General features: G+C 45.3%; 1 protein-coding gene across 3 annotated transcripts in view; it reads left to right on the forward strand.

The window, feature by feature from the left end:
* TTC7B (tetratricopeptide repeat domain 7B) overlaps positions 1-13154 on the forward strand; it is a 1395621-nt gene that overhangs the window by 985603 nt on the left and 396864 nt on the right. Inside the window, exon 19 of one of the 3 annotated variants that reach the window (XM_078660056.1) lies at positions 10892-10916. The exons of the other annotated variants lie outside the window; for them this stretch is intronic. Within the exon in view, the coding sequence (XP_078516182.1) occupies positions 10892-10916 (25 nt within the window). The remainder of the gene's footprint in view (positions 1-10891; positions 10917-13154) is intronic. 3 annotated transcript variants of the gene reach the window in all.

The following is a 13154-nucleotide window of genomic DNA, read 5'->3' on the forward strand; positions in this document are numbered from 1 at the left end:
AGTGTGCGACCCCACCCCCATTTGTAACTTTAAAGCTCAGGTGAGCAGTGGGCTGACGAGCCTGGGATCCCGCACCTACGCGCCTGAGTGGTACTATACCTGGCAGATATTGGCAGCCATCGGCAACCCCAGTACACGGCCTGTCCCTGCTGACGAGGGGTGATACCCCGAAACACGTGTCCAGGGATGGCGAAGACAGCGAAGATAGCATAAGATCGAAAGATGATGCATCGCGAACACTTTACTACATTGACCAGAGTCCTTAGGGGCGACACCGCCGGTGTGAGAGTAGTGTGCGACCCCACCCCCATTTGTCACTTTAAAGCTCCCGTGAGCAGTGGGCTGACGAGCCTGGGATCCCGCACCTACGCGCCTGAGTGGTACTATACCTGGCAGATATTGGCAGCCATCGGCTACCCCAGTACACGGCCTATCCCTGCTGACGAGGGGTGATACCCCGAAACACGTGTCCAGGGATGGCGAAGACATCGAAGATAGCAGAAAATCGAAAACTTTACTACATTGACCAGAGTCCTTAGGGGCGACACCGCCGGTGTGTGAGTAGTGTGCGACCCCACCCCCATTAGTAATTGACAACCAATTCACCATGACCGGCCAAGTAAATGCAGTCTCCATCTCCTGCTGCCACACACTCAGGATGCCCAAGAATGTCTTCAAATCAATGCTCAACTGACCAGAAGACTCGAGAACTACCAAAACTCAGTGGCCAGGCTCACCTTCAACGTCACGCCCACACTCGCATCATCTTGCATTTCAAAGAACTCCACTGGCTCCAAGTCCTTCAAACTCCTCAAATAAACATACTAAACTCAATATGGGCCCCATGCTCCTCAAAAACCACATAAACTTCCACGAGCCTACTAGACAGCTCCACTCAGCGAGACTCCTACTTGCACAAACACCCCGCATATGGAGAACCAGATTCAGCGGTTGTGCTATCTTCTATCTCACTCCTATAGCCTGGAAAGACCTGCCCTTGCACATCAGAGACTCCTACTCAGTTCTTGAATTCTGCAAGAGACTGAACACTTGGCTCATCACCGAGCCCTGACCCTGGGTTGGTTCATACAGCACCTGCCTCAGCTCCAGGATATCCTCCTGAGTGAGTTAGGTGCTATACAAATTAATATAGCGTAACCATTTAATTGATCATCTGGCATAACTAAGTACTGCTTCAAATCTGTCAGTGAGACTCATGGGGTAGGCCTGCACTAGTGACTTAAAAAATGTTGAACTTTGAGCTTCTACTTGAGATATTGAGTTTTGGCAACTCTCACATTTGGTTGTAGTTGGTGTTTTCCCTTAAAATACTAAACTGATGCTCGATGGGTGGGTGGTGTCGGTATTAGGACCCAATGGGTTTCTAGTGTGTGTTTGGCTTATTGATATTAGGAAGATAGAATTGCTTTTGTAAGGCTCTGAAGCGACTCACTAGCCAATGTGACATATTTCACTCAAGCTTTTGGGCCAGATGTACGACCATTGAATTTTGCAACTCGCAAATTGTGGGTCACAAAATTCAATGTACAGCAGTGTCTCGGACACTGTTTGCGAATCCTAATGGGGTCGCAAATTTCTTGCCTCGTGAATATTAATAAGGCTGTCGCAATTTGCGACCCCATTGGAAATGGCTGGCGCTCCCTGGGATGGTGGACTGCTGGGGTAAACTGCACGTGTTTTGCGACCGCAGGTCGCAAAACAATCATACATTGGATATGGACTTGCTATTAGGAAGGGACGCCTTTGGCACACCCCTTCCTAATAGCAAGTAGCTAACCCTATTTTGCGAGTCGCTGATAGATTAGCGACTCACAAAATAGGGTTAGTACAATGTGCATCCGTTTTTTGTGGTCACAAACAGGCCAAATTCCCCTTTGCGACCACAAAAAACGGCTGTACATCTGGCTCTTAGTGCTATATATTTCTCATAGGTCTTTTAAATTTCAATAAAATGCTTAAAAATAAATGGCAAATGTGTATCATAAATTTTACGTACACCGGAGTTGAACCGACTGCATTGCTTTCCCACTACATAGTGGTGTTTGCTAAAGTAATGTGTGGTTCACAAACATTCAAGGCATTATTTGACAGCTTGCTGAGACTTCTAATCAGCACAGATCATCATCACAGCGGATGTTTAGCACATTTGTCTGCGCAGCCTGGAAATGTCACATAATGTTGGCAGCAATGGCCCTCTAATGTGAAACTATTACAGTGTAGATTACTGTTCGTGCTTCCGAAGCAGTCTGTCTGAAATATGCTTCTTGTAACATGTTGGAAATACTGCACCATGCCTAATTGATGGGTCGCCTTACATTTGTCAGGGTGGTTTGTTGCGTTCAGCATACTAAATAAATATGCTCAGTCATGGTGCTGTTTATCTATTCAATGCACTTGCACTAAGAGGTGCAGCATTTAGGAGCTTGAGAACAACACACTGTCAATGATCATATCTAGACTGAGTCTTTAGCAAAATCTTATCCTGAATATTGGTAGGAGCTGGAGCAGAATTGCTTGATACTGTATCTGACCTGAGAAAGTTCCTTGCAGAGGTAAATATGTTTAATTTACAAGAGACAAGGCTAGATCAGTAAACTCTGGGAGCTAAAAGTGCTTCCCTCCTGTATTGACCCTACACCAATCCAGCAGGATAAAGGTTTAGTGGCTTCTAAATCAGCTACATACGGCCTTCATGAAATCAAATGCAAGTCCTTCCGTTAAGTGACGTGCTTTCTCTCTACTCTTGTGCAATTGATATGCTAGGAGCTGTGTTAATCTTATCTCGGATTTTGGTGCTACGTGCTCGACTTGTTTCGTCGTAAAGCACTCTAAATTACAATTTCAATTTTAGTCACATAGTACTCATTTGGTCCTACAAGACTGACAGAAAAGGTTTAAACCTTATTTTCAGATTATAGGTCATACAGAAATCAGATAGTATAGCCAACATCAGTAAATCAATAGACCAGAGTGCCAAGCTCAGTCAGAATACAGAATCAATCAAAGAACTCTGTATAGTTCAGGTTAGCAATATACAAAGTATAAAACAGGAGAGCAATCCGACATGGGTTCGCCTCCTAAGGTCGGTAAGAAAGAGGTATCTCTGGCATAAAAAAAAGCATAATGTTATAGGGTTCTGACTAAACGATTTTATGTTTAATACCGTTGTTCACAGTTCCCATAGAATGAACCAATCGAAATTAACTAGAAAGAAACAGTTGCAGGAAAATATATTTCAAAGAGTCTCATAATTCTACAGCATGGCGCTTCTCTTCTCACTCTTACCTCCTGTACTAGAACACAGAGTGATACAATATATACGATTATGCTAAAATATCTAGGCGAAACCTTGAATAGCCATTGTCTAACCTGTGAAAATACGTGCAACATTAGTCTACTGAGACATGGAAATACAAGTTTGCCCTTGTGATGCAGAACATTGGCAGCAAACGTCAGAAACAAAATGGAGCATGAGGCCTACAATTACTATGTTTAGGGTAGTGTTCGACTTTTCTTCAGTGGAATGCATTTATTTTCACGAAAACAAAGTTAACAGAACTAGGGTGAGGGTGAACAGAATTTGAAAACAGGAACACCCTACAAACATAGAAGTAGGTCTACGAATTTGCATGGGCCAGCATGTGTAGAATTACTCAACTGACAGCACGCACCAGCATAGAAAACACAGACAAGGGGTAATTAAATGCACTTTTACATTTACAAAGTGTCGCTTGCGTTAAAGTAATTACTTACTAATAATGGCTGCTCATTAATCTTACACTGGAACACCTGTAAACCTGTGTGGTTAAGTGTCCACCTCGGAAAACATGAATGTACTAAATTTACTGAAATTTAGTGGGACAGATGGTGGAAAAAATCAAGACTGTTCCTGCAAATCTGGGAAGCATGCATACCCTAAAAAGTATTCAAACTCGACAGAAAACAAGCATCTGTACCCCAGAAACTAAATCCACGTCATTCGAGGATCATCTTGCATTCAGACAAGCCCGAATTAATGTTAAGTTACCAGTTCTGTTAGAGCATTTCTCCCACGTTCATTTTGGGGTAAATAAGAAAGTTCAGGGCTGAATATGTAGTGTCTGGTCTATATGGAGAGATTTGGCAAACCTTACTGTGGCACATTTGATTTTAGTAATGTAGGTACAGAATTCTTCTTTGTGTATCGTTGACTGCACTGTGTTGATCTGCTTGTGCATAGATGTCTATGATTAGTTTACTCTGTGTTCATTTTGGTATGTATATGTCCTCTGTCTCTGGTTGTGTACATGTATATTGTGAGTCTGTGTGTATTTTTGCATACATTATAGAAGCTGTGGTACCAGAATATTGTAGTCAGAATATTGGCGGATTTAAATATTAACCTAAATATCGTTTATAAAAATATCGACCCAATTGAAGCTAAAATTAGAAAGTCTTAACCCAGTGGGATGATGTTTTAGCATACGGTATTAAAGACAGGAAATATGACAGACAAAATTTCTGTCTGCGATTTTCTGACATGCAACCAATATTTAAAAGCCAAACCTGTTGGCTTTGCAAGTGTTTGTTTGTGAAATAGATACATTCTCTCTTCATTTTCACTCAGAGCATGGCTCTGTCCACTTGGTCAAATAGAATAGCGAAATTTACAATTCCGTATGTAAGAAAGACTTCTTGTGGTTTACTTGCCTTTTCACTATCATTTATAATAACTTACTATTATTATCTTAGGTAAAGAAATGGGTTTCAGAGATTGGCAATAATGTACATAAAATCTAAACTTGCCAGCCTTCCAAAGACCTCCTGAATTTGAGTGACCTGAAAATTGCAAAGATTTTTCAGATCACAATTGACAACTCAGAACCTTCCCCTGTTATGATTTATCCTGACCAACACACTCAAGATACCTTTGTCCTCCGTTAAACTGATTACACACAATTAGGCTGTCTGTTTTCCGTGTTTATTTTTTGGTGGATTTCTGTGGTGTTTTCTCAGTATATTCAAAACCTTTTTGAAATCAGTGCTTATCAGTTTTCAGAAACGATATTTTTCTAGTGTTTACAACAGGGGTGGCTCCTCCACGTGGGTGTCGGAGCGTCGCCCCACTGCTTTCTCGCAGTTCGAGAAGCAGAAACGTAAAATGGTATAAATACCATTTTACGTTTCTGCTTCTCGCACTGCGAGAAAGCAGAAGAAGGGTATGCCTGGTTGGGGGTGAGCAGGTAAGAGACGAGTGGCTAGCCCAATGTTATGGGCGCTGATTGTTTTGGTTGGCCCCAGAGCCGACCAAACCTGTCATAGCGCACTCCGGTTTCTTCATCTAGGCTGCTGTGCAGCCTGCATGAAGAAAATGGCCTCCCTGTGTATGCCTGTAAGGATGGCATCCTAGCCAATTACAACGGTTCCATTGCAGCAGTGAGATTGGCTTAGGGGAAGAGAGGGAAGCTGCCTGCTTCTGCTTCCTGTGAGCAGAGAGCAGATGACGTGACGCGGGAGTCCTGGACCGGAGGTGAAGGCACGTTTTAAAAAAAATTAAATTATAATTACATTTACCCCCCCACCCCCTCTTCACGCTCCCCCTCCCCCACCCGTTATTCATGCAGGGCACGACTGGTTTACAAACCATGTTTTTTTCACTGATTATTTTAAAGCTTATATTTAACTTAAAGGAGAAGAAATACAGGGTGTATATAGTGTCTCCCCCTTGGCAGTATGCCCAATGGACTAATGTTAGACTGTTTTAAGCACAGAAATTCTGTATCACACTCGTGCCTTATTACTCTGTCTCACATCTCATTAACTCTCACACTCCCTCTGTCTGGTTTTAGGATTATTATTAGATTATATATAGGGCTCCCTGTTATCTGTTTTTACTGATTTTTACAGATAAATACAGACAGAAAACAATGTGTATTCTGCCTCCATTTATTTTAAAAGATGGATAAATAAAGAAAATGTGCTTTCTTTTTCAATGACTCTTCGTGCTGTTTTTCATGAATTTAGCCCAACTGCTGAGCAGATGGACAGCATAGGAAATTAAAACACGGGGTGACATTTCTTTAAATAACTGCATTTGTCAACATAAATTTGTGGTATAATGCTAATATTTGCCAGTGGATGTACTGTTATGTAATATTTGGCAATTTAAATAGCTAAAACACGAAAGACATCAAAGTATGAGTGCATGTCTGTCATTTAAATAAATATGGAAATGTACAGTTTTACAACTACATTTATATACAAAACACAAAATAAATATGGATAAATACAGATAAAATGGGCAAAAATTAAATATGGATAAATACAGGTGGAAATGTTAAAAAAATAAATGCCGTAAAACCGGGAGCCCTAATTATAAAGGTAAGAGTGCTATATTCAAATATTTTATTAAACATGTTCTTGGACACAGTTGGGGGCCAGTCACCTACTCCTTACTGAATAGTATTATATTGTTGGTGTGATTAACCATGTCAACAGCATAGTACCTGGTAAAACCTTTAACATTTTAAATTACACCAACTTAATTTGTAGCCCTATGGCATCTGAAACATGATGCTTTAAGTATGCTGGCCACTGTTTTCCAGCTGTCTAGCTGCCGAGTGTCTCCATGGCAAATGTCTTGCTCTAAGTCAGTCCTGACCTTTGAATAAACATACCATTGTGATGTGGGGCTTGACATTTTGGAGTTACCATTGTAACTCTGGGGTGAAAAGTATAGTTGGGTACAAAAGCCATGAGTAGCTAAAGGTATCACACATAACAATGGGACACCTTGTAACTATGAATTTTGCTAGTATGTGGAAAGTCATGTGTAATGTTTTACCATTAGCCCATTTGAATGCTGGCCTAGCAATGGTGATAGCATTTTTTCCAGAGTCACCTGCTACTACACCTTGCATTGAGTGTTTAAAGCCTGGTGTTTGGTAGTTGATCTTCTATTAATATAGACTTGTTAAAGAAGGAGGTTGATATGTCAAAGGGTTTTGCTCATTCTGTGGGTAATGTGATGGTACATATCGGCTAAGATTCTTATGTGCCAGACCTTTCACCAGTCAATGAAATAATTAAATACTGCCAAAAGGTCAAACATGATTTTAATATTTCCATATGTTCTAGAGGAAACAAAAGGAAGTAATATTTTAATGACATCCCTAATCAACAAAACCCAAGCAGAATATTCTTAGACCAGTATTACTTGTTGCTACCTTGTATTACAAAGTATTTTTTCTTTTTACAGAATTTTATACAGCTCGAACTTTACCTGAAGGTATCGGGTATCAGAGTGCTTTACATAGCACCAGTTGCATTACATGAGGACACATTCATTTTTGTTAGGCACGGGAGATTAAGTGATTTGCCCAGAATCACAGGATGTTCAGCGTCATTGCCGAGACTCAAACCCAGTTCCCCAGATTCAAGGTTGACCGCTCCAGCCGTTAGGCCAATTCCGTGTTGGCCCCTTTAAAAAAGAATACAAATTACTCATTCTCTCTCACTTTCTTTCAATGGCATTTTAGTTTGTGATTGACAAGGTGTTTATAAGTGTATATATGTTTACACTGGTAAGGGCTGTTTCCCATTCGGTAGGGTTTTTATCAGTTAATATATGTTTAAACCTACAACAGGAAAGCCTAAACAAAACCCACGTGGTGAAGTCAGCCACCAAAACCAAAGCATTGTATGTTGCAGGAGATTCTTGCACAGACATAACTGTTCTAGAATTCTTTTTATTATTTGTTTCAGGTATCACTGAACTCCTTAATGCATCCTCATATAAGTATCAGTCCCCAATACTCTGAAACCTGCAAAAATAACCCCATCCCTGACTCTACCCCATCGTAAATACTGCAGCAAAAACAAAAATCTTGGAAACCTAGGTGTAACAATTGCTGGCTTATGAGAAATTCTGTGCCTTTGCACGTTCTTCAAACAGGCTTAAAATACAACAGAATAGCTCCTTACCACCCTTGGCCTAAATATCGAAAGGGGGGTAAACTAAATTGTAGTTTCTCTTTAGACCAATAGTCGTTATAGCCAATTTGATCAGCACATACAGAGAATAAACTTTGCATTGGTACAGTGAGCTAGATGTAACCAACAAGTCATCAACATATAGAACTGGCATAGTCCCTTACGGAAACCTAAGGGTGTAAAGATATTTCTTCAGTGCCAATGAAGAGACAGAATCAATACCACTTGAGTTGATCGTAGGAAAGCGATAACATATGGCCTATCAGTATGGATGGAAATGGAGAAGTCAAAAAGCAAATCTGCAACAGTGAAGCATGCAGCAGCCACTGGAATGCATGACAGAAAATTAGCAGGTTTTGCTAAAAGAAACTTGGCAAAACTAGAGCATTTGTGACATGTAAATCTGATAGAGACGTCGAGACACAGATGCCGTATCTTAGAATTATCCCCAAGCGCCAGACTGGATCCGGAAAAGTTTCTACAGCAGTACCTCTGCGTGTCGGTAAAGGGCGCCGGATGGCTCAGCACGACGTGGTCCACCAGATATGACATTGTCAGAGTCCATATAAGCCCTCCCCTGATTCACTGATGTCAGTTTCTTCCTTTCCGTGCTTCCACGTGGGTCCGGAGAGTGGTTCCTCTGGCCATTTTGGCCTACTTGGTCATTCTCAGTGAAACTGTGTGCTTTTTTTCTGGAGCCCTTCAGGTTCCTGTCTGATCTCAGATGTCGACCCTGTACCCTCATCCTATCTGTATGTTGTGTCTAGGCACGCACCCTGACTCCGAACGTTGCGGCTTGTGTCTTCAGCTTCAGTCTTCGACGTTGCAGGAGCACCACATAACGCTGTTGACTATGCACTGGTCAACAGCCGGTCACGGTCATCTTCTTCCTCCAAGACCCACACAAGGGTCAGCTCTCGAAGTCCTTTGTCGTCACGGTTGCCTGGTAGGTCATGCCATTGTTGGCCGGTGCCACAGCCTTCTCTTACTTTACCACGTACACGCAGTCCCCCGACTCGCCTCCGATTCCAGAGTCTGAGTGAGAATCTGGGCTATGCCTTCTGGTATTTCCCAGTACCGGGGCAGCTATGGCTCAGATGAGAGAATACTATCTCTCCCTGTATGCTATTTTGGGCTCTGAACCTCCCTCTGGTGTGGTTCTCGTCCCCAGGGAGGTCGGTGTGGCCTCGACTGACTCTAAACCGCTGGGTTCTCCCTTGGTGTTAGGGGGGCCCTACGAACCCATGATCAACTCCATATCTGCTCCGGTGCACAGTCCCTTGAGGTTTCCCCCTATGAGGCCTATGTTGGATCGGCCGACCTCAGCATCGCCAATACCGATTGCCCCTTCGTTGTTTCCCCTCCCCAAAGCTGAGGTGTCACCATCACAGGGTCGGCGAATCAGTCTTCTTCTGGCACCCTTCCTTTGCTTTCAGAGGAGCCCCCACTCTTTTCTCCTTGACACACCTGTATTTTGGTGATGTGGGTGATCACATGATTGAGCCTCTGCCGGAGTTTCTTTGGGTTTCTCCTCTAAGTGGCGCTAGTGGCCTTGATTCTTCCCCATCCTCATGCATGTTTTTGCATCCTCGCCTCACTTTGGAGGCTAGCTCAGCTTTTGCGAAGGGTTGATGTAGTTCTGGGGCTGCAGCTCACTTCTCTAGCAGTGGCCATTGATCCCTTACTTGGGGTACTCCAACAAGGCAGGTGAGTCCTGGGCCTGTGCTTCCCTTCAGTGAAACCTTCTTTGATATTCTGTTGGGAACTTAAGTTAAACCCGTCTCAAGGACTACATTGGACCGGTCTGCATGGTCTTCTTGCTTTCTACCCAGGTTCTGCTTGGGGTGTTTTCATTGTATTGTGCGGATGCACCATTGCTTTGTTCCTTTTCTGTCAGGGTATTTTATCTCTATGCCTTACTAGTATTCCTCAATATGCTTCTGGCACTCCCGTACCCCTTATAGGGTTGTTCATTTGCTATGCTTGGTGCTCTGGTGCAAGTCGGCAGATGGTACTTGGGGGCCCTTCTGGTCCTCCCTAACTCCCATTTATTTAGATTTTTTCCGCACTTGCTAGAGGGTTTTTCCCTTCCACTCTGTTGATACCCTTCCTCCTGGCCGATGCAAGGGAAGAGGCATAGTTCTAGGGCTACGGTATTTTGTATGGGCTTGTGCTGAGTGATGTTCCTTATTTCCCTCCTCAGGCATTGGCTGTTCTTGTGCGAGTTCTCGCTATACACAGGCGACACGGGCCCCTGTCCTCTCCTATTCTTTCTTAGGTTCGTTGTGGCCATTCCTTGTCTATTTCTGGCATGAGTGGTCCACTTGGCCGCCCTACCTCGTCTATGCCTCTTCGTGGCCTGTTTTCCTCTGCTTTTGCCTTGTGCAAAGGGCCTCACAGGGTCGGAGGGGACCTCATTTCGTTCCACGCCAGAATCGCGGGTTCCGGTGGGCTCCCATGGATCCAGTCATGAATCTGTGCCTGTGGTGCCACTGCTGCCTTCCTCAGCGCCAGCCCTGATGCTGATGCTCCAGGCGCTGGCCCCATTGTGATTCCTGCCGACACAGAGTTGCGCTGACTGATGCTGACAGGACCCGCTTTTCCTAGGTCAGAGCTTGAGCCCTATTCTGAAGTGCTAGGCCTCAGGGAGGAATGGGGGGTGGTCACTGGACTCTTAGAATACGAATATGATCAGGATATGGACTGGTGCAAGGAACTAGATGAAGCCAGTGTACTGGATAAGTCTCTAGATATTGGCATGCTTTCTTCCCCTACCGTGCTATGGAGGAGGGGGCTACATACGCAGTGGTGTGGCGGAGGGGGCCTGAGGACCTCGACCTTCAGTTTCCCTCTGTGGCAGTCAAGACCAACATCTTGATGGAGGTGCTGCAACTGGGAGCCTCCTCCTCAGAACCCCTAAGCCTGTTCAATGAAGCCCTCACCAGCATCCTTCTGGAGACCTTGTTCAAACCAGCACAAGGGCTCCTGTGAATAGGACGGTTGCCCGCCATTACTGCTCCGCTTCAGGGGACCCACATTTCCTCACCCAGCACCCTACCCCAGATAGCTTGGTGGTCCAAGCCTTCACTTCCCATGGCGTATTCCCTGCCTCTCTCCCGAACAGGTAATCCAAGAGGCTGGACAGCTATGGAAAGAAAATGTTTTCGTCTGCCAGCCTTGCAGTCAGTGAACACTGCATGCTTATTGGGCTGCGATTCCGACACGTTGTGGAAAACAGTTGCCCAAGTGCTTCCACAGGTCCTGGAGGAGGCCCGGGTCATTCTCTCCCAAGCAATTACAGACAGGAGAGAGGCAGCAAAGTTCACTATACGCTGTGGCTCGAAGACGACCGACTAGCTGGGCAGAGTGATTTTGTAAATGGTGGCCCTCAGACACCACACCTGACTGAGAACATCTGGCTTTTCAGGGGATGTACAGGCTTACCTTATGGACATGCCCTTCGATGGCACCCATCTCTACGGAGACAAGGCTGACTCGACTCTGGAGCACTTTAAGAACTTGCGGGCTACATGCAAGTCGTTGGCCCTCTCGGATGCCCCACTGCCCCAGTCTGTCTTTTACTGTGACCGAAGGGGATTTCAACCGCACCAACCCTATCCCATCCACCGAGCCGCAATAGCTTCCCAGCCTCTGCACGAACGAGGGGGCGGTTCCTACCAGCCTCATGGGTTTGGTAGCCAGCGGGCTGGTCCAGCCACCACCCCCGGTAGCTGCATCTTCCATGCCTTTCTAATCTTGCCCTTTTAGATAATGGGCGTCTAGTTGATGGCAGGATCCGCCATCACCTAAACCACTGGCCGCCCACAACTTTGGACTAGTGGATTCTACAGATTGTCCAAAGAGCCTACTCTTCACCCCTTAGAGACTATTCCTCCCTCTATGCCTTCATCTTACGATCGGCTGCCGGAGGGTCATTTTCCCTGCTCCTCAAGGAAGTCCTGTCTCTCCTGGCCAAGGGAACCATAGCGGGGGTTCCGGTGCCAAAATTAGGCTGTGGTTGCCATTCCTGCTACTTACTGGTCCCCAAGAAGGACAAGGGTCTTCGTCCTATTCCATATCTCCGAACTCTGAACTACTTCCTCAAGAAGGAGAAGTTCAAGATGCTCACATTACCTTCGGTCTTGTCTGCCCTGGACCCAGGAGACTGGATGGTCATGTTGGACTTGCATGACACCTATTATTTTCTCATCCCCATACTGCCTGCCCATCTGCTCTACCTGCGGTTTACGGTAGGCCACAAGCATATTCAGCTCACCACGCTCAGTTTTGGCCTTACCAGCCCACCTCTAATGTTCACCAAGGTGGTAGTGGTGGTGGTTGCGGCTAATCTGCACAGGTTAGGGGTGCCAATCTTCCCCTGTCTCAGTGTCTGGCTGCTGGAGGTGGGCTAACCTAGGCTGTCATCTCCCACCTCCAGGCTATGGCGAACCTCCTGCATTCACTAGCGTTCACTATCAACATGCTGAAGTCACACTTGACTCCCTGGCAGATGCTCCCTTTCATCAGAGCTGTTCTGGACACAATGCAGTTTCAGGCTCATCCTCCCGAGCGGCGAATCCAGGATATTCAGCATATGATACTGATGTTTCACCCTCTATCCTTGGTTTCAGTGAGACTGACTCTGAGGCTGCTGGGCCTCATGGTCTCCTGCATTCTGCTGGTGACGCAGGCCAGATGGCACATGCTGGCCCTACAGTGGGACCTGAAGTTCCAGTGGGCACAGCATCAGGGGAATCTCTCTGACATGGTCCAGATCTCAGAGGGAACTGCAAAGGATCTGCAGTGATGGCTAACGAATCACGTTTGGCTCAAAGGCATACCCCTCTCCCATCCCCAATCAGATCTCACAGTAGTGACAGATGCCTCACTCCTGGGCTGGGGTGGCCACCTTGGAGAAGTGGAGATCAGAGGACTCTGGTCTATGGTGAAATCCTTACTCCATATCAACATGCTGGACCTCTGAGATCTGATTGGCATTGAAAGCCTTTCTAACCTCCATCAAGGGCAGGCTAGGGCAGGTGTTCATGTACAACACCACCGCCATGTGGACCCTCTGTCAAAGCCCTGCATCTGTGGACATGGCTGGAACAGCAGGGCATGTCCCTGGTTGTTCAACACCTGGCAGGTTCTCTGAACGCCAG

Source organism: Lissotriton helveticus, chromosome 9, assembly GCF_964261635.1.
Source record: "Lissotriton helveticus chromosome 9, aLisHel1.1, whole genome shotgun sequence".
In the NCBI taxonomy this organism is placed as follows: Eukaryota; Metazoa; Chordata; class Amphibia; order Caudata; family Salamandridae; genus Lissotriton; species Lissotriton helveticus.